This window comes from Pantherophis guttatus, chromosome 5 (genome assembly GCF_059756535.1).
Source record: "Pantherophis guttatus breed Tessera chromosome 5, ASM5975653v1, whole genome shotgun sequence".
NCBI lineage: Eukaryota > Metazoa > Chordata > Lepidosauria > Squamata > Colubridae > Pantherophis > Pantherophis guttatus.
Genome location: NC_142067.1, coordinates 105,615,286 through 105,637,781, shown reverse-complemented (window position 1 = coordinate 105,637,781; position 22,496 = coordinate 105,615,286). Strand labels below are relative to the sequence as shown.

Genomic DNA, 22,496 nt, shown 5'->3' with positions numbered 1-22,496 from the left:
AACATTTAAATAAAAACTGGATAGTTTCATCTATTTTGATTAAAATATATACACATATATTGAGTGAGTGACTGATTAAAAGTCAATTAGCTTAGGAGGCATGATACTTAGTGTGAAGTGGAGATATTATTTTCAGGCTGCAGATTATCCCTTTATATACCTCACTTTCTCAGAGTGGGGAACAACAGAGCTTCCTTTCTTTGGTAAGGGTTGGGATTTAGGAATGTTTTAAGAGGAATTTTTTCATTCCTATTGTAAACCTTTCCCGAATCTCCTATATGTAATGTATTTTTCTATTAGTTTCTTTTTAAAGAAAAAAAAGTGAATGTTTGGCCCCACCTGCTCTACTTACTCTGATATCGCCAGATATATTGTAGGGATACCCTCTACTCCTTCAAAGCCAATGATAATGTAAGTGATCCAGTCACAAAAGACAGACAGACAGACAGACATACGGGAATTAGAAGAGATTTCAGTATGACTGATATTCAGGGATAGACAACCTGATGTCCTCTGAATGTTAGACTTTTATTTTCTTTTTTCTTTTTTTCTTTTTTCTTTTTTTTTTTTTTTTTTGGTTATGCTGAGTAAGGCTGAAGGGAATTTAAGATGAAAACATTAAATTGTCCCACCCTGCAAACTCTTTAGCTTTCAAGTTAGAATCAAGATGGAATTGCAGAAAAAACTAAGAGTCCTCTTGTAACAATAACTCTTGAAATATTTCAGTTTAATATACAGCTCTGACCTAGATTTTTGTAGAAATTGCTGTCTGTTTCTGGAAATTACTATTGGCTATTTAATTTGGTGTTCCTTCTTTCATGTTTGTATTGATTTTAAGCTATAATATTTAGACACAACTCAAAGAAAGAGAGAAATGAACTATAATTCACCATAAATTTCAGTTTTATGAATATGGAAATGCTGAAAGTTTGGCCATCAGCTTGAAATTATATAAAATAATACATTTAATGGATGTATATCTTATGACTTAGGAAAGTGTTTAAATTAGGTGATTTGGAAAGCCTAATAGTATGAACAGAATATCCCTTCCCCAAGCAATAAAGCAGCCACAATCTTTGGAAGCGTCGTAAAATTGTTTCAAAGTCCAGTTGTCACTCTCAAGAATTCCAGTGAAATGAAAAACAGCAGAGCAAACTTCTTTGGACATCCCTAACACCGTAGTAACCATTCCATCGACTGTATATTTTTCAAGTTATATGCCATAGGTGTCACTAGAAAAAGAACCTATTTGTTTCATTTGTCAACCTACAGCTACATCAATTAAAAAAAACGTTTCCTTTCTCTCTGCAGGTGCTTAGAGTTGTTCGACTTATCAAGATTTCTCCTGCCCTGGAAGATTTTGTATACAAGATTTTTGGACCTGGAAAAAAGCTTGGGAGTTTAGTTGTATTTACTGCCAGTCTATTAATTGTAATGTCAGCCATTAGTTTGCAAATGTTCTGTTTCGTGGAAGAACTAGACAGATTTACCACATTTCCAAGGGTAAGTTAAAAATTCCATTGCAACCGATCAGATTGTGGCTGTTTAGAAATGGCTTTATACTGTAATCTTATTAAAGCCAGTTCCCTGGTTTCTGTGAGAAAAGATTTTGTTGCAAGATCATTCTGCCTGAATTATTAGTTTCGACAGTAACCCTCCATTGTCACACAAAAAGAGCTGCATCAGAACACTATATATTATGGCAAGGTGAAAACCCACTGTAATGCCCAGCAAGCTAAACAACAACTGGAGAGAAGGTACCTACATGAACAACTCAGGCAGAATGGGTACCCACAAGCATTTATTACAAGATGCCTGAGCAACACACAAAGGAGAGAAAGGAAGAAAGAAGGTAAAAGACCAACTATATGGCACACCCTTGCATACATCAAAAACATTTCAGAAGCAATAGAACGTAGCTTTCAAGATCTGCAAGTGGGCATCACATACCGTCCAGAGGCTACCATACGAGGACAAATCATGCATTGCAAAGATCTCTTGGAGGTAGGAGATACTTCTAATGTAATCTACCAGATCCCCTGCATGGATTGCCCCTGTGATTATGTAGATGGGGAGGAAGTTAACCACCAGACTGCAAGAACACGAGCGAGCGGTCAGACAAGGAGATCTGAACTTATTGGTAGCCTCATATTGCAATGAACAAAGACATACATTCAGTTTTGCAACTACTAAGATTGTTGGCCATGCAGGTACAAAGACAGCCAGGGAAATGATTGAAGCCTGGGAAACAAGTCTTTGTCAGTCAGCAGGAGTGCTGTTTTACCATCATTCAGGTGTTTAGGAGCCAAGGGCTTGGCAGTACAAGGAAACAACAGCCAATCATCAGTCATCAACACATCAATCAACCAATAAGAAGGTACCACATAAATACAACTGATAGAATAGCCAAAAGGACATATTCCAGTAAAGAGAAATTCCCTGAAGATGGGCTCCATCACAAGTCTCGGAAGAATAAACATCTGGTCCCGGTGACCAATTCAGATTTGATCTTGCAACATTGTCCTGGGACATGTATATTTGCCTTTATTCATAATGTAGCAACAGATCACTATAGCTTTTCTGTGGCCCAGATAGGTTTTACATTTGGTTTACCATTTGTAATGTTTTACATTCCTAGAGTATTGAGCTATGAATATGGCATAGCTAAACCTTGCCTGTCCCAAAGGTGCTTTTTCAAGAGGCAGCTGGGCTTTCTGGTTTTTCTTTGAAGACATTTCACTTCTCATCCAAGAAGCTTCTTCAGTTCTTAAAAAAAACAAAACTGAAAGTCCAGTTGCCGCTTGAAAAAGCACCTTTGGGACAACCATGACCTGGATGACTGAGTATCTCCATAGACACTAAACATTGCCTGTTTTTCTTTTTTATTTCTGGAGGTTTTCGTTATTATGGTGGGTTGTTTTTTTTTTGTTTTTGGTTTTTGGTTTTTGGTTTTTATGTAGCTGTGTTGCCCTGTGGAAATAGTTCACCAATTTTGTTCTTTGTGCCTACAAAAAAATGTCGTAAAAAAAATTATGCCACCAAAAATTAATAGTTTTGTTATCACATATTGAGTGCTCTGGGCTTCATATTTTCCTCATACCTATAGGAGAATACCTATATTGCACATAATTGATTTTCCCTTTTAGATCTGTGATTTCTTGGTTGGAAACAGTATGGATATGTTGTTTCTGCTAAAACTTGTAGTGTCTAATCACATAAAGATCTCAATCAAACAATATCAATGCTAAATGCTAACCACTAATATTCCATAAGTCATTTGATAAATATGTAAAAAAGGTCATTCGTTGATAATGTAAGGCTGATATCTTTCATTGTTTAAAATGATGACTCTGAGCCTAAATATGGTTTAGAATAGATAATGTGTGCACAGCAGAATAAAAATGGGAAATCACTTGGTAATTGATTTGATGTACTTGTTTGAATGAAAATGATGCCATTTTCTTAATCTGCTAGTCTAAATTTATGTAAATTAAAGGCACAAATAATGTAATAGTTTTAGTGAGCCAAAGTCAGCTTCCTATTATTGCTGTTTCTTATTCCTACACTGTTGATTAAGTCAATTAAATTGGAATAAATAAAAGCATGTGATAGATACATGTAAGAATTGATAGTACCTATTTTTAATTAGAGCAGAAAGATAAGCAAAGTCTATAATTCTTACACTTCTGAATAAAAAAGAATTTCTTTTCCAATTTAAAAACTAATATATTGGTATAATTGAACCTAAAAATGCAAGTTTGCCCTTTTATTGCCCTAGGAAAATGATCAGTTCTAGATTGAAAAGTTTAATTGTTTTCAACAAATTACCTAACTTTATTAAAATTTATTATTTATTAAAATCAATGTACAAGTCAAATTACTAGCTAAATATAAATAGAAAGAAAGGTCGTACCAAAGAAACTTCCAAATGATAATTTCAAAATAATTAATACAGCATTTTCCCCCTAAAGATATAAACCATGTGAACACAATTTTGTCATTGCAGAATTGTCCCTAATATTGATATATCAATTAGGAAATTCTTTAGACTTTTAAATCACATTTGAGGGTTTTTAAAATTATTTTATTTTATTTTATTTTATTTTATTCAAAAGATTAAGAACCAAAATCCAAAAGAAAAGAATTGAACAGAAACAGAACAAAACTAAACAAAAATGTTGAAAAAATGTGAATAAAAAAAAACGCCACAGAAGACAAAATCATATATTATCTCCTCTAGTTGAGCTCTGAAAAATCTATTGCATGAATAATAGCTTCTCTCCTTGCAAAGCAAGTCCAGAATTTATAAGCTTGTACATCTATTTGCAACCCAATTGACCTGACATACATTACATATATGAAAGGTAAAATAATTAACATTTGAGGCTTTTGAGGCTAACATTGTAGGTCACAAATTCCTACTGATTAGAATTTCCTACTTACTCTTAAGTCTCTTACTTCTTAATGTTTCTTTTAGTTTGGAAAATTGTCACATGAGAATTTCTTTCCTTGCTTGTATTTCAGCGGCAGATTGGCAAATGTGCTGGAGTATAGTTTTTGTTTGTTTTTTAATCTCATTCACACCTTCCCCTTTTGCAATATAAGGAGGATTACATTTAAACCATGTAATGAATAGAAAATTAACATAATAACTATGAGGTGTGGCAGAACTTTGCATTTTTTACCAGCAGAATACTAAAACAAAATATGAAATAATTCAGAAATGATATATCCCATCATTACTTTAAAATGGTGGTGTTTTATTGATATCCTCCAGGCTATCACATTATTCTAATGCCAATACTGTATCACTATGCCTTCTGCCTTTCCTTACTTTTCCAAAAAGCTGCTGGGAATAGAACTCAGGAAAATGGTTTTCCAGATTTTTCTTTTGAGTTCAGTTCTGGGCCCGGCTCAGAGTAACATCCTCCTTGTTTAACAGATTACAGCACTGTTTTTCAGCCTGGACAACTTTAAGATGTATGGATTTCAACTCCCAGAATTTCCCAGCCAACATGGAGAATTTGGCTGGCTGGGGAATTCAGCGAGTTGAAGTCCACACATCTTAAAATTACCCAGATTGAGAAACACAGGAATGTAGAAATAGAAAATTGCCACCTAGAATCTTCTGGAATGGGTAGCCATATTAAATCAAATAATGCAAGTTCCTATGGGTCTTGACATATCAAACCAATGGCAGCAGAAGACTGCATATCCAAACACTCATTATGGACAAATGTTTTGGGTTCTTTGGTGTAAAGAAAGATAGGCATTTTAGCTGGGCACAGTACCATTCCCTTCTAAGTACAGTAAAAGCAAACTTAAAATGGTCAGCATGTTCTGACATGAAATCTTTTGCTCTAGATGCCAAAAGACTTAGCAGAAAGAAGAATTGATTATCACATCCATTAATGTTGCTGAAGTACAAGCCCTGTAGGAACATTATATGTTTTTAGGAGAAAAAGAGAAAAGGCAGACCACTTTTATTTCCTAATGCCTCTAAATTCCATGCTTTCACATGGTATCCTGACAAACACGACATAAATAGAAGCTTATGGTTGCCATGGCTACCATCTACAGCATTCTCTAGCCCATTTTTCTCAGATTGCAAGGTCTCTTATATTTTGTTTTCAGGTGAATGGGGGCTTTTAAGATCCAATTTTGTAATGGGTAGTATTTCTTCTTTTCCTTTTTCCTTGTTTTTTAATTTTTGAAATTATGGTTGAACTAAAAATGTGGAACATGCCTTGCATTTTTAAACTGTCTTAGAAACTTAATATTTTTGTGCATTGTGCTTTCTGTGTTGGGGAAGAATTTTTTTATGAGGCATAGTTACTTCAGGAAATAGAGGTTAATATTCTGATTAATATCACACTCAAAGATGAGTGAAAAACTAAAAAAATGAGAATTTTTTTCCAGAGGCATTTTTTTTTTTTAGAAAATGGAAGTAATATAGTTAAAAAGAGCTATTTTTAACATCCTTGCTTTAAACATGAGAAATTAAAATATGAAACAAAGGTGCGAAATATATACAAAATATAAAAAGACCACAGAGATCAAGAATATCCATTCTTCAGAAATTCATGAAAATTATAAAATATTATAAAAAATGCAGGATCCAAGATTGAAATTTTTGACAGTGCTTTAGATTCAAAAAATGAGACTGACTAGACTGGTCTACAAATTTGGGAAATTATTGACCTTCGAGATAAAATGTGTTAATTTTACATATTTTGGTCAGATGAATTAGGAAATAGGTGATAAAGGCTGGTTGGTAAACTTTTCAAGATATTTCACAATAAAGATTCATACACAGGTAAATATATTTGCCTACAAAGGAGGGAGGTATTTAATAATCATGATGCCTTGTAACTTCTTGACAAAGTATGGTAGAACAATGAAAATGGTGCCATATGGAAGTGTATAAATTTATCTTTGCTTTGAGACCAGCAAGGCAGATGACTATGAAAAACTGGTGGAAATTTTGTTTAGATCCTATAAAGTACTTGGTGCAAATATGTCACTGAAAATTCACTTCTTACAATCACATTTAGACTATTTCCCTTTGAACTGTGGGCCAGTGTGTGACGAGCATGGGGAGAGATTCCACCAGGATATCACAGGCATGGAGAAAAGATAACAAGGGAAATGGAGTCTGTTCATGCTTGCCAATTACTGCTGGAATCTCCCCAGGGATGATCCTACTGCAGTTCAGAAGATAAAAGCCCAAAAGCGCAGTTTGGATACTGAATAAAGATGGAACCTTGTCGTTTAATCTGATGTTAAGAGCTTGTCAGTTTTTCATGCAAAAAGCATGAAAATGTTACACGAAAAACTAATAAATGAATGGAAAGTTATGTTATTGGTATCAATAGAAAGATAAATTTATAGTGATTCATGTGGCACCATTCTCGTTGCTATATCACATTTTGCAGAAATGTTATGGAGCATAATCACAGATCCCCCTTATAATTTGTAAGTTATTTTGATGCAATTTTGACCTGAAGCTGTTATCTTGGAAATTGGAGGCAATTAATACTCAGGACTTAATTTTTCTTTATTAGCGACACAATTATGGTAAAATTAAGCTATTTTTTCCTTGTAGACCAGCATAATATTTAATATAATGGGAATGTATTCTTTCTGTTCTCCCCCTTTTTTCTTTCCTGTATATTAATGTTTTCTCAATCTGTTCGATGTGATCAAATACGAACGTCAAAACATCAAGGTGGTAGTCACAACCATATAATCAAAGCCTGGCCCTTTTGTGCATGCATTACAAGAAACAACATATTTGATAACATAGCTGTGGCCACATCCTTGACTTTTTTGACCCCATTCTTCAGACAGTGATCCAAAGACTGAGGAAAGAAGTCTGAAGATACCAGGACATGAAATAAATTCTGTTCCAGCTTTTCCATGATCTGATATTTGACAAGTCATACATTGCAGCTAAAAGTAAAGAAAGTTGCTGCTGAACCGCCAGGATGAATACTGTGTTTCCCCGAAAATAAGACCCTGTCTTATATTTTTTTGAACCCTGAAATAAGTGCTTGGCCTTATTGCCATGCGCTCAAAAGCCCGATTGGGCTTATTATCAGGGGATGTCTTATTTTGGGGAAAACAGGTTAGCATGAATTAAACTTAAAAACAATTAGAAAAAATCTGAAGGGTTCTTCACACACATATACTGTACACACACAATTTAATTTTTAAAAACCCTCTATTTGCATAAATCTCCAGGTCTCATTTTCACAGCTGTTAGTTGTTCTGACAGCAAGATAGCTACATTTCTGATTCCTTTTAGCATAACTGGTGGGAAGTATATCTTTCAACTAAAAATATCTTGCTCTGAAAGAAAGATTGCTACTTTCCAAAGTTAAAATCACTGTATACAGCCGTATTATCTTAAAACTAATGTTTTCCCAATGCAGAGGTTGTCACTTACAGGAAACGTCTTGGAACACAGTTAGAATGAATCATATTATAAATGGTGGTTTTGATTTTCTTAGACAAAAAGATACTTTTAAAAAAAAAACTTCAAAAATAAATGCAGCTCCATTTAATACCAGAACCAGATAGTTACTACCAAGAAACAATGTAAACGATATTAGTCTTCTTTTCTGTGTTTTACTGTGTGACATATTGAGATCTGTAGAAGAGTTCAGACTATCGTATGTTGGTTTGACCAGGAATCACATTAAGATCTGCATTCAAATGTTGATGCAGAGTTGAATTCAGACTTAGTGTTTAACATCTGAATGGAGGTTTTACGATCATCTGGAAATGGTATCTGTGACATATTAGAAGCTATAAATCTGAGAATAGAAACTGGAGAATAGAAACTTCCCTATCTGAGAAATAGTACATGGAACCCACTGGTGAAATATAGTCTGCTAGCTATAGATACCTTTAGGAACGACACTAAACTGTGCTTTTACAACTGTACTACTGAAATTCAGTGGTGCTCCTTGGATTTTACAAAGGTTTATTGCTGTGATTTTACAAAGGTTTATTGCTGTGATGTGGTTTGGATTTAAAAACATGCTAAAGATACGATGGGAGTTATTTGGAGGAACTCCTGCTAATAAACAGAAGCATGCAGTTTCTACCAATAATACCATCAGAGCAGTGTACAAATACTTGTTATTAACCAGATTGTCCCTACAATCACAAGCCTGGTGTTATTATGGAGCTTACAGTATTTGCTTATTTCAGTAAAGGATATCTAACTGGCTTGTTTGTTTATGTTTTGATTTAGGCTTTCATGTCAATGTTTCAAATTCTGACACAGGAAGGATGGGTGGATGTCATGGATCAGACTCTCAATGCTGTGGGTCACATGTGGGCACCAGTCGTTGCTATTTACTTTATTTTATATCATCTTTTTGCTACCCTGGTAAGTTGCATGCACTATTTGCATATATCAATTTTTGAAACATATTTCATGCTGACTCATCAGTGCAAAACTAGCTCATCTAGTGTAACATTGTCAGCAGACATCCAAGGACACCAAATATGTGTTCTATCACTAGGTTACACGCTAAGTAGGTGGACTTGCAGGGCAGAAACAATTCAAAGGAAGAATGGCTCTTTTCTCTACTCCTCTACTGATCAGTTCTCCCATTCAATTGCTTCTGGGCATTTTAAGTTTACTTTTACAGAAGAAAAATTTGTCAGGGAGAGAACTGCCAGGAACAAGAGGAACTTCCTTTTTATTGATACTTGCTTTTCTCTATTTCTTGAATATTATACGAATCACAGATTGGAAGTCAGTATTTCCCAAGATAACTTCTAGCTTTGCCTTGTGTTGCCTTCCTACAACTTTTGGGCATTGCCAGAATCCTTCTTCCTTGCCTGCTTAGAGATACTCAGCTGTTGAGTTAGGGTCTGGTCATCACTTTTAATTTTATTATATGAATGTTTTGCATTTGAATACTATTCAATAGGATTGTTTTCACTTTGAATAGAGATTGCTACTTAGATCCCAGGAATGGATATCCATTGAGGCAAATATCTGTGCAGAATTGTTTAGCAGAAACAATTTAGCTTTTTAACTGATGGATTTTCACTTGTCAATAAAGGCAACTATGTTAATTCTTGGAAAGAATCTGGAGTTCAGATCTGTAACATATGGTGACCCGTGTTTACAAAAAATACAAGGTGTTTTTAAACAAGATCTTTAACCTAATAGAGTATTTATTAACATCCTGAAACACAGCAAAACAGGGATCATAATGAAGCAAGAACGTATGTTTATTAAGCAAAGTTTTCTATAGTTTCATTGCATTGCAATCTTCCCATAGCTGTAATTAAACAGAAAACTAATAAAAGACTTGGGGCAACAGCTGATAATTAGAAGTTAATACAGTGCTTCCCTATTTTATGATGTCCGAATAAGCACACAAGAATTGTCATGGTATGGCATTCTAACATAAGAGCAAACCAACAATTAATTTCATATATAGATAGAACACAATGAAGGGATGCAATTTTAGCAGATCTTCATTGCTTTACGCTTCTGGGATGTGGAACAGGTGCTTTTTATAAGAAAGGAAGTGTCCAATGGAACATCTGTGAAAACAAACTCATTAAATAGACGAAACATAAGGACTGATGGTGTTATCTGGTGCAAATTTGGCAATTACAGCAACGACTTCTATTCAAGCAACTATCCAATTCATTAAGGGAAGGATTATTCCCTTTTGACCTAATGTATAGTTATTCGTGAACTAGGCAGAAATTGAGTTTTCTAGAGTTTATATTCTCATCTATCTTTGAGATCCATACACTTCTAAGGAGTGCAGATTTTCCTGCATCCCTTTCCAACATACATGTTATCCCAGGATGTTCAGATTCATACATTAATGTCTGTGCATACTTTAATAATACCACTATTCAGAGGTTGTTGGCCCGGGGATCAGAGGGAACAAATGCTGAAAACTACCTTAATGCAAGCTTCAACCATTTACATGCACATTGTGACATCACATGGGACGCGGTCGCTCGAGCTTGTCGATCGCAATGTCAGGTGTTCAGTGGTTCGAATCCCTAGTGCTGCATAACAGGGTGAGCTCCGGTTACTTGTCCCAGCTTCTGCCAACCTAGCAGTTCGAAAGCACGTAAAAAATGCAAGTAGAAAAATAGGGACCACCTTTGGTGGGAAGGTAACAGTGTTCCATGCGCCTTTGGCGTTTAGTCACACCGGCCACATGACCATGGAGACATTTTTGGACAGCGCTGGCTCTTCGGCTTTGAAACGGAGATGAGCACTGCCCCCTAGAGTCAGGAACGAGTAGCACATATGTGCGAGGGGAACCTTTACCTTTACCTTTACCATCACAAGTACATGTGAAAGGGACAGAACTTGCATCAAGATGGCCCGACAATGTTGTTATCCTTTTAACAAAAGCCCTAGAACCTGAGGCTGCACCTGTCATGATTAATGGTTATTTAGGAGTCCTGTATAACTTCAGTAACCATGACAAAAAAAAGCTCTAGGAAATAGTGACAGAGACATAAGCAATAAAACAGCAGGAAAACATTGCAGCAAATGATAACTTTCAGAACTCAGAATGAGAAGGCGGGTAAAGTTCAAAAGTGCTAATTGTATGCACTTGGAAACAGATTCTGTAGACAACTGAGAGAAATGAATAGTTTTCACAGCAGAGGCTAAGATAGAAGTTACATTTGAAAAGCAAAAACTGTGTTAGGAGTGAAGTCTATTATTAAAACTCAAAAGGGGATGGTGAAGTTAAATAATAAGCTGAGGTTTAACTGTTCTTTTGTGATAATGCTCTAGATTTGTTTTTGACATTCAGTAAAAATCTTCCTTCTATGCCTGTCATTCTCAGCCATAGAAATGGGAAACAATCACCCTAAACTGCACTGTATTTTGCACCCAAGGTAGAATTCTTTGATCAAATCTTCGAACAGCTTTTCATTAGGTTTTTAGCTGGAGCAGTGGCTGAAGGAGGGTTGAACTATTATTGAGCAACATATATGCATGTATTTATGTACTGTGTGTTCCAAATGTTTCTTTATACATATGCAATCCATAAAATCCCTATCTAAAAATCCAGGTAGACTACAACTATATTTCTCTTCTATTTTGGACTTTTTCTTCATATTTACTTCACTAAAAGTATATTAATTTATTTAAAAAAATATTAAATTCCATTTTTTTTTAATTTTGTAGATTCTGCTGAGCTTGTTTGTTGCAGTTATTCTAGACAACCTGGAACTTGATGAAGATCTAAAGAAACTTAAACAAGTAAGGTTGTTCATGTTGGAGGTTACTTATACCAAAGCTGTACTGTGATGCATTCACTTCTCTCTTGAAAATGTAGATGCCATCTTTAGAAAGTAAAGAGCTGTGTATAGTGTACTAAAACTTGATATGTCTAAATATTAAAGATCAATTGAAGAGGCAGGGAAAGGATATCCTATGATTATATTTGTTGAGCATTCAGGAACTCATTTTCAGTAGTGTTTAGCACAGGGCTGTCAAACTCACAACCCATGGGCCAGATGTGTCACATACTGGCCACGCCACGCCCAGTTTAGCAAAAGGAAAAAAAGTCCCGATACGTCACATGATGATGCCGTGATGACACAAGTTTGACACCCCTGGTTTAACACAATATTGTATCATATTTATCAAAATAATTACTTGAGAATCCAGGCGAGAGTATCATCTCATATTTCCTGAGAACATTAAGCACGGTGCATATGGAAAGATAGACTACAGACCTGCCCGAACAGATTGCAAATACTGGTACTCCTTCCTCCCCCTCGCTTCTTGGTCCTCCCTCATCATCAGGATACTGATGATGCAACACTGCCAATCAAACAGCAACACTGTGCAGCAAGCGGGAAGAAGACAAGATGGCTGCCTGGGAGCTCTAGAGCTACCGGATGCATGAGGAATCGCTTGAGCAGAGTCAAGGCCCAGGAATAAAAATAAAACAAAAAACTAAAGAAAGAGCAGTTTCCTAAACATTAAGGAAAATAAATTAGTTGAAATTTGCTTCAACTGAGCAAATCACTCTAAAATATAGCATACTACAAAAAAAAATCTTCATATCTATACTTTGGCCTTATCTTGTCCCTGACAATTATGATCCCAGAGTAACAGATATTTTTATGTTATGCCTAACATATTTATAGTGAGATAGATATGAGACTGGAACTTTTAGTCATTCCATCCACATTTTATATCAGACATTAAGCAGCGTTGAGCCTTTTTAGAAATTGAATGGTAAGAATAAATCTGAAGTTTGCATGCTTTTTCTTTTGACTGGCCCCAATTCCCATTCCATATTTAAATCCTAGGATCAATCAGATGATACTTTTTTTCATAGAGTGTGAGTTTTTATAGCTGATCTTTATTGGTGAAATAACTTTCAAGTAATACCACATGAAAAAGCAAACAGTATGGCTAGAAAAATGTCAGTGGTTATTCATTGTTTCATACAGCATTATTCAGTGCTTTCTGAAGGTTTATGATCTTCAAAGTTCAAAGTGCGTTATAACATCATGACACAAGTTTATCTTTTCATGATGTCACAATGCATGTTTCAAGATTTGCCCTCTTTACCCCTCTCCTGAAGACACCTATGTCGAAGTCTTTACCCACTTTTTTATATCCAGTTCACCAGGGGTGGGTTCTACTTACCTTTACTACTGGTTCACAGTGTGGCCGCGTGCGCATGCTCTTCTGCGCAAGCACAGAAACTTCTGCGCATGCACAAAAGCGATTTGATGATGTTGGGGTCGGTGGGTGGAACTTCCCGCCGGTTTTACTACCAGTTCTATAGAACCATGCGAACTGGGGGCAATCCACCACTGCAGTTCACATTCTTTTTGGAAACATCTGTCCTCTTACACACCCTCTCATACCTCTCTTCCTATTAGTATTATATATGGACGACTCAAATACATTTTTTTTCTACATTTTTGCAATTTTTATGCTGCAGTACCTACAATCACGTGTAACAACTTCACCATCATTTGTGTGTGTGTGTGTGTGTGTAATTTTAGTCAATATTTTTTTTTCAAAATAATTTTTTTCAACTTTTTATAACAGTGGGCACAGATTTGACATACAGTAATCTTATATTTCCCAGTATCGTTGTCTTTTAAGCTTTTCCATGTTTTATAGTTATCATTTTCTACACACACACACATGCACAAGTTGTTTAGTGATTCTGCCTGATACCCAACAATTTGTAAAATTACACCCAATACTCCTTCCACCCTACATGGCTCAGAATAAAGTGAAACAGATCATAGGCACAGCTGCCAGTACAAGAATACATTGTTTGCATGAATAAATTCCCCAATGATGCTACTTGACATCATTTCTTAAAGTATTCTAGATATTAGAGTTAGGAAACAATTGAGCTGAAGTTTGGTCCATAAAAACTTCCAACGTCCTTTATAGAGGGGTCTAGCCTCACTTCTAGTGGGGGGCAGTTATATTATGTTTTTCTATTGCGCTTCCTTTCTCTGTGGGTGAATATAAATATAACCAATACAATTTAAGTCTTAGCTATCTCTTGTTCAAAAATTAGCTAATCACACATAAGTGCCACCTTTGGAATTTATATACCGTTAGCATAGAAAGTGTCAAGTTTCCTTCGCTTTGATTCCTATATGCAAACAGGGATGTGTCCTATATGTATTCAGGGTCTGATTGTCAGTTAAGAATAAAAGTAGACTTTTAGCCTACTGCAGGTATGCAGAAGCTTTCCTGTATAAACAAATAGGCCACAGCTATGTCATGACAGATAGGTATCAATAAGCAGCGCTCTCTGAACAAGGAAATAAAGTGACAGGAAAGGTTATCTGTTGGTGGCTGCTGGTCAGGATGTGTGTGTGTGACGGTTTTGTTGAAGGAGATGCCAAATACTTTTGAGTGAATGGGGAGAAAGCGCAATAAAGAATATACCATCACCATAGCTTTTCAAGTTTTATTAGCAGATGTGACATAGATAGATTTTTATGATCTTTTTATGGTCTCCTTCTGTTAACAAATACTGAAGAGACTCACTTTTTTCCCCATTCTCAAACCTTCCAGAATTTAGGGACATTCCATAATATTTCTCTGTTATATGATTTTGTATTATTTTCAGTCCTATTGGACTGAATAACACTTACTGCGTGTAAAGACGCTGCCAGAATGTGAAATCACTGAAGCAACTTAAATGATTCAGAAAATAATTGAGTGCGTGGTAAGTGTATCTCCTTGCAGAACTCTCATCCTCTCCACTATCTCCAGGGATAAAAGGAAGAGAGCTTTAGATAATAGTTATTTAGTGAATAGCTAACTTCAGTGGCAAACCTGAGATTGTAGGATGCTTTGCTGTTTTTTTTTTTTTCTTCAGCAAAAAATAAAGGCTCCCAGCATCATCCTAATGGGTTTTAGAACATTATAATTTCATTCTCATGGAGCAGAATTCTTAACGTATTTCTTTGGGGAATCTTTTCTTGCTTATGAATAGAAAAACAAACAATTTTATGAAGTACAGTTTATCACTTAAGGGTGCTGAACATATCCTGATTCCTGACATAAACCTTCAGAAATTAAATTCAAGTGCATACTTAAAAGGGAAATTCATGGTTTGATAAAGGATAAATTTCAAATTAAATTATTTTAATCACTTAGGATGTTGTAAATAGTCTTCCAGCAATACTGTCATTTTGTAAAAATCCATTAAAAATTTCACAAATATCAATCTACTACCTATTTCAGTATTAACAAAAATTATTTAATTTCCATTTATATATAAAAGTGATCAGCATGAAAAGTAGATTATTGTTGCTTTGTTTTTTTAAAATGTTGCTATATGTTAAGATGGTTAGTGTTTCTGATGGCATTGCAAGAAAAGAAAAGAAAAAGAAAAAAGCTTTAATATCTTTAGGTAAAAGTGTTACAGCATTCAGCTCAGATTTTTTTTTAAAAAGCTAGTGAAAGAACATGCTATTTTTATAAATACTGCCAGACACTACTGCTGCCACTGGATTTTTTACTTGATTGTCTACAATTTAGATGAATATTCTCCAGGAGTTCATAATTTTGGGGATTTTTCCCCCCCCTTGAATATTTCCTTGTGAACTCCTAGATCTTTCATGTATCAAAATAGTTTTGTAATGAAAATCAAGCCAATACTTTTAGTAAGAATGATTACACTGAAATGGAAACAAAGAACCTATTCTCTAAAGCACCTGAAGAAAAGACAAGAAGCAATGGATGGGAACTAATCAAGGAGAGAAGCAACCTAGAACTAAGGAGAAATTTCCTGACAGTTAGAATAATAAACCACTGGAATGACTTGGCTCCAGAAGTTGCATCTGCACCATCACTGGAGATTTTTAAGAAGAGATTAAACAGCCATTTGACTGAAATGGTATAGCATCTCTTGCTTGGGTGGGGGGTTGGGCTGGAGGATCTTTGGTGTCCCTTCCAACTCTATTATTCTATTTTGTTATTCTTTCTGTGATCATGTCTATCCATCCCATCAAGCCCAAAGAAAATCCATAATGGTATAGGATCTTCTGCCATGGGCAGGGGCTTGGACTAGAAGATCTCCAAAACCCTTCCAACCCTAATATTCTATATCCCTGATGGCGAACCTATGGCACGCGTGCCAGAGGTGGCATGTGGAGCCATATCTGTGGGCACGTGAGCGTTGCCCTAGCTCAGCTCCAGCACGCATACACGCGCCAGCCAGCTGATTTTCAGGTCTTCCAGCCCACCGGAAGTCGGGAAACTGGCCATTTCTGGCCTCCGGAGGGCCTCGGGTGTGGGGGAAGCTATTTTCGCCCTCCCCAGGCTACAAGAAAGCCTCTGGAACCTGGAGAGGGCAAAAAACGGATGTACCGGGCCCACTGGTAATCTTTTTGCCGTCACATGCCAAAAGCGGGGGAAGCACGGGGGGGTGTCGCGTGCACATGTATGTGGGGGGCATGGTGTAGGGGGGCATTGAATTATGGGTGTGGGCACACACATGCACCCCCCCCCATGCTCCCGCTTTTGGCACACAACAGCAAAAAGGTTAGCCATCACTGTTCTATATCTATGTTCCAAGTTCTTAGTGTAGAACTTTCTTGCTTAGCCAATAACCAGGAATAACTGGATAAAGCAGGCATCTTGTTCTCCATTTTTATTTTTTATTCATTGTCTATTTTCTACAAAAACTTTCTAATGCTAACAGCATTTCTCTTTTCTGTTGAAATATCTTATTGCTTCAAAGCATGAATGTCACTTTAGTTATACAATAGCCAAGCTCAAGTATTGGAAGAAAAAAGGTGAAAGATTTATACAATTTGAAGAGAAACCAGAGTATGTGCAGGATGTATTTGGTGTCTCCAGTTATCATAAAGAGTTTTAAAACTTTCCAAGTCTTAGCAAGGCACTTTATCTCAAATTAATCAATTTTGTGAGTATATATTTATATTTACATGGCAAAATCAAATGAATGATATTGTTTTGGCTCAGACATTCAGTCACTTCTGACCCTTTGTTAACCAATGGAAATACTTAGCAAGGTTTGCCTGTCCATAATAGCTTCATTACATTCTTGTAAGTCCATGCTTGTGTGTTCCAGGATACTATTTAGCCACTTGTCTTTGGTCAGCTTTTTTTTCTATTACTTTCAGGACAAAAAAATTAATAAAATGGGTTGGGCTCTTTCCAATGTCTCCTGTCATTGTGTTGTTCAATGTCTTTTATCATTGTGCATAGAAAATATTTAAATGTTGGGTGCATTATTAATGCTTGAGCAGACTGATTTTACTTCAAATTGTATGAATTATTTATTCTTCTTGTCATTCAAGATATTGTAGGAGGAGAAATATATTAGCATATGGTGGCAGACTAGTTGAGCCTGGTAATCGCTTTTCAAACACATTAACAGGCATAAGCTTTTGAGAAATTCTGAAGAGGATAGGTTGGTTATATAGAGGCCAGTTATGAAAATATGCCTATAGAAAGTTTATAAACTTCGTTAATTCAAAGGTTCTACAATACTCCTGATTTTTTAGCTGTTCGGTATTCTCAAAAAATCTTTCCATTAGCATAATTCAAGGCCTTAGCTTTTAATTCAATCTTTCTGATGGTCGAGCTTTCCCAGTTCGTATATTACAATTTGAAAACGCCATCCTTTGAAAATACTAATTTAGTTGGCAGGTTGATGTGTCTGCATTTTACTATTTTGTATAGATCTGTGGTAGTCTTAGTCTCACCCAGCAGATGTCTTTTTGAGGGGTTCTTGGTGCTCTCTGAGCTTGCTTGTTATCCTACAAATGTTTTATTACCCTAACTAGGTAACATCCTCAGTGCTAGTAAGGAGTGCTGTTTGCTTTCAGTTTATATTCTTATGTCTTGCCTGTCTGTGTGAATGCAAGACTGCAAAGTTTGAACTGAATATTTCCTGAATACTCAGACTGAGTGAAATATTATTCTTAGTTTCATGTAATACACTATAGAGAAGGAAGCCAAAAACAGTTTCTTGAGTTGGGAATAGACTTTTAAAAAATCACAGCATTTTGATAGTTAGGTGAGCCTAAAAACTCTCATGCTAAAAACTTAATATATAATGTAATGCAAACTTACTTCCACCTCAGGGAAGTTATTTTATTGTTGATTGTTCTTGACTTAAGGAAATGAGCTTTCTTTGAAATTCTAGCACTGCATAGAAGTTAATTTAAAATTCCTGAAAGGTTCTGCATTCTATTATGTCCTAAAAATAATATGTAGATCCTGACAGAACGAAATACTCTCTAGGCTATAACATAAACAGTATATTTCAGACAAAACACCACCAATGAAAATATCACAAGAAGTAACTCTTTATTCCCCCTTTCCTGTCCAATTTAATTCTGATATTTGATAAGACAGGAGCTGACAACAGATACCATTTTTCAAGGCACTACAGAACTTTGTTTTTTTTCTACCATGAACATTCGATGCATTATAAATATATTATTATTTTACCTAATACTAAGCTTAGTCCAGATTATTTTCCAGTTAAAGCAGAAAAGCTATTTTTTTCTACACAATCCACCACTTGGACTGCAGACTGTTTAAGAAACTGACATGGAGGTTTGTGGTGGTGTGAGATTATGATAATATGTAATTTCCCCATACTGAGTGGCAGTCCCAAGAAAGATTGTCGTTCTATTTATGCTGTCAATATCATATAAATAAATACTGTAGGAAAGATTTGTGCTATAACCTTCTTAAGTTCTGATTAAACAAAGAAACAACTGAGTTCAGCAAATTATGAGTATATGCTGTCAAAAGTATGTAAACAATCAAAATGGAAAGGCCTTGAGAACATTATGAAGGGTTCTCTGAATAATTTTTCTAATTCTTCTTCCTCTATCACTCCATATTCAGTGTCATGGTTATGATAGTTCTCTTCCACACTATTACATTTTTAAGTATCTGATGTTGCAAACAACAATCAGCAAAGAAGATGCAAACAACCCATTTGCTTTTTCTTGCAACTAAAGATAAATTTAGAAAAGGAGAAACTTTTTATTGATCTTTCCCAAAGAATGAATTTGTCCTTGGCATAGCTATTGCTATTGTATCTTTTCCCCCCACGTGCCATCTTTTCACAATATATAGAATACCCTGACTGTGGATATGTTGTTCATATTTCTTGATTATCCAATATTATACTAGATGCTAGAAACTTCAGATGCTAGATTCTGTAGCCTTGGCTAACTATAGTATTTTCTTCAACTTGCATATGAACGGCTCAGTTTCCCAATTAATATAAGATCAGTAAAGAATAAATTTATGATGTTAACATTATTCCATACTGATTTCATGAAACACTTATCAGTAATCAGGAAAAAAAAACCTCTAAACTAGTTGAAAAGTAGCTGTGGAAGCTTTTAATCACAATGTGTTTGTAACATAAAAGAGAAGATTGTATGAGTGTTATGCCTATTCTGATCTTGCGTGTTATGTTGTGCTTTCTAGTGATTTAGCTGCAGTTCCCATAATCGTTCATTGTTGGATTAGCCATTGCTGCAAGCATTTTGTGAGTTTTTAGAAATACATTTCTATGAACCTGGCAATGAAACAGATAGGAGGAAAGAGAACAACTGAAAATTAACTCCCACTGTACTGTTTGTATGTTAAACAGTGTTCCAGCATTGAAATGTACCCAACTGATATGTTTACAAAATCAATTCAAGTCCTACCCTGATTCCAACGCTCTTTTGGAAAGTGGCAATCCAATTAATGTTAAGTTGTTGAAATACATCATCTTTCATCATCAAACCCTATTCATTTGAAATGCCCTCTCATTTCCTAAACGTTTTATTTCTTTATCTGCTTGTGTGTTTACTGATTCATTTTTGTTGTGTTTATACCTCATACCACAGCCAGAAAGATTCTCAACAAAAAAAGATACAAGTTTCCAAAGTGTTGGGCATCCGCACCATGAAGTCACTCAGCGTAGCTAGCCAGTTTTAGGAAAACTGTACCTCTTAGTAAGAGCTCTTCATTCTAAATGTACCATTGATTTCAGACAGATCTGACCTTTTCAAAGACTGTATCATGTGGATTAAAATAGAACATATTCATGAGTTCCTGTGAACATTTTATTTGTCAAATATGTTTGTGCCTTTTTCATATATTTGGCTGTTTAACAAAATGACAAATACATCTTTGAAATGTGTAAATGTAACTCCTCAACCCATGATAGTGACTCATAAATAAAATCGGAGAAAAGATGACGGTGAAAAAAGTTACCCATTATTTAGTTGGCTATTCAAATTTGTTAAAAACTTTCCAGGCTTAGCTTATTTCTGGTTGATATTGTTATATACAATCCTGACAAAGTTAGTACAAAATTAATTTAGAATATTAACATTGGATTGGACTTAAATAGACTCCAATAAGGATTATTAGTAAAATTATTATTTTTCAGTTGTTCAAATGTAATCCACAATTTTTTCTAGTCATATCAAAATATTATTTAAAATGCTGGGATTTTTTTAAAAAGCAGTGTTCACTCCAGCTTTACTGATTGACTAAACTTTGTTTCTCCTCCTCCTCCTTCTCCATCTTGTAATTTTTTGTGTTTCCAGAAAAAGGATTGGTAACTAATTCATTTTATAATGCAATCTGACATATGTCAGAAAACCTTTTGTCCTGTTTCTGGAAATTCAGTGTAGAATTGTAGCCTTTAAAAAATGTAGGAAAGTAAATATTTTGTCTCTGTGTATTTTCGAAATTTTCTGTCTGATCCTCCAAAGAGATTTGGGGGCATATGTGTTACTGCAGAGGGAAGGAGAATGGAAAAGTTTATTTTTGTCAGCTAATGTTAGGCATCCCACATTAATATTTCATTTTTATCTTACACGGAGGTTTAAAGTTTGATGGAACCTGCTCTCTCAAAGCCCCACTTACTTAGTGAGCATCACTGATAAATACATGTTACTTGAAAATTCCAAGACACTTTTACCAAACGCTTACAGATTAAACTAAAGTGCACTAAAGCTAAAAAAAACAAACTCAGCTATGAACTTTAGATACAGGATTTGAAGCTAGGAAAGTTATTGTCAAGAGCTTTTACAGATTTTGAACCTTTGGGATAGAGCTGTAAGCCATTGGGTGGAGGAGGTTAAAATAATGCAAGCACTTTCTATAAATTGAACAATGCAGAGGAAGAACAAGATATGCATCATGCTGAGCAAATATTACACCCAAAAGTGTTCAAAGGCACTAAGTGAAGTTAAATGCCTTATACTTCCCAATAGGTAGTATTATCTCAGCACGACAGATGTTATGAGGCACTGCAGAATGATTTTGAGTTTAGATTATTTTTAAAGCATATTATTAATCATTATATTGTTTCAGCACGATCCTTTTTTCCTACCACTGCTTATATACTCTTTTGCTAGACTTCCCAACAAATCAATATTTTTATTGTTCCTCAGTTTTGCCTATATTAAAATTGGTCACACTTTGTGTTGCCTTGTACAAAGATAATTACTTTACTTGCTTATCCAAAACGTATCCAAAACAAAACATGTGAACCTGCCACAAGAAAGGTGGCATGGGTTAAAAGGATAGGTTTGCATTACTATGGCTTAGTGTAGAAGGAATTTCCAAACTCCTGGTTGGCAGACCAATGTTTTTAGCCTATTTTGGGGGAAGGGACTTGTCATGAGGTTTTTAATGAGTGAAATGCATGTCAAAATGTTTGCAGCTTTGAATCAAAACAGCAACAGATATTGGCTCCAACATATTCACTGCAATTCTACATAAGCCATCCCCCTCAAACTTTGAATTAAAATTGTGACCCCCTGTCAACAAACACACACACACACAAACACACACACAGATACACACACTCACACACACACATACACATCCCAGAGGTGGGTTTCAGCAGGTTCTGACCAGTTCTGGAGAACCGGTAGAGGAAATTTTGAGTAGTTTGGAGAACCAGTAGTAAAAATTCTGACTGGCCCCCACCCCCATCTATTCTCTGCCTCCCAAGTCCCAGCTGATTGGGAGGAAATGGGGATTTTACAGTATCCTTCTCCTGCCATGCCCACCAAACCATGCCACGCCCACCAAGCCACGCCCATAGAACCAGTAGTAAAAAAATTTGAAACCCACCCCTGACATACACCCCAAAAATACAGTTCTGGTTCAACATGAAAAGTAACTTTAGTCCTATAAATTTTTTTCATGTTTTTGGTATTTTAAAATAAAGTGACCTTCCATACACTAGTCATGCCATACACCCAAAAAGCTTCTTTATATGTACCTAAAGGCTTTATTATGGATGAGATATTTCATTCCTTCCCTTTGAAAAACCAACTGATCTGGAAAAGCTAAACAGGGCACTTGGATGACAGATCACCAAGAATTACTGGGATATAGGCTAACTAAAAACTTCAAGAAGAAAACAATAGTAAACCCATTCTGCATTGCTGCAAAGAAAACTACATGAAAACAG

At 35.5% G+C, this 22,496-nt stretch overlaps 1 protein-coding gene across 2 annotated transcripts in view; it reads left to right on the top strand.

Moving 5' to 3' along the window:
• Positions 1-22,496, top strand: part of NALCN (sodium leak channel, non-selective) — a 229,762-nt gene that overhangs the window by 160,396 nt on the left and 46,870 nt on the right. For both annotated transcript variants that reach the window (XM_087871524.1, XM_087871523.1), the window contains 3 exons: positions 1,312-1,503; positions 8,762-8,899; positions 11,699-11,773. In XM_087871524.1, the coding sequence (XP_087727650.1) occupies positions 1,312-1,503; positions 8,762-8,899; positions 11,699-11,773 (405 nt within the window). The remainder of the gene's footprint in view (positions 1-1,311; positions 1,504-8,761; positions 8,900-11,698; positions 11,774-22,496) is intronic.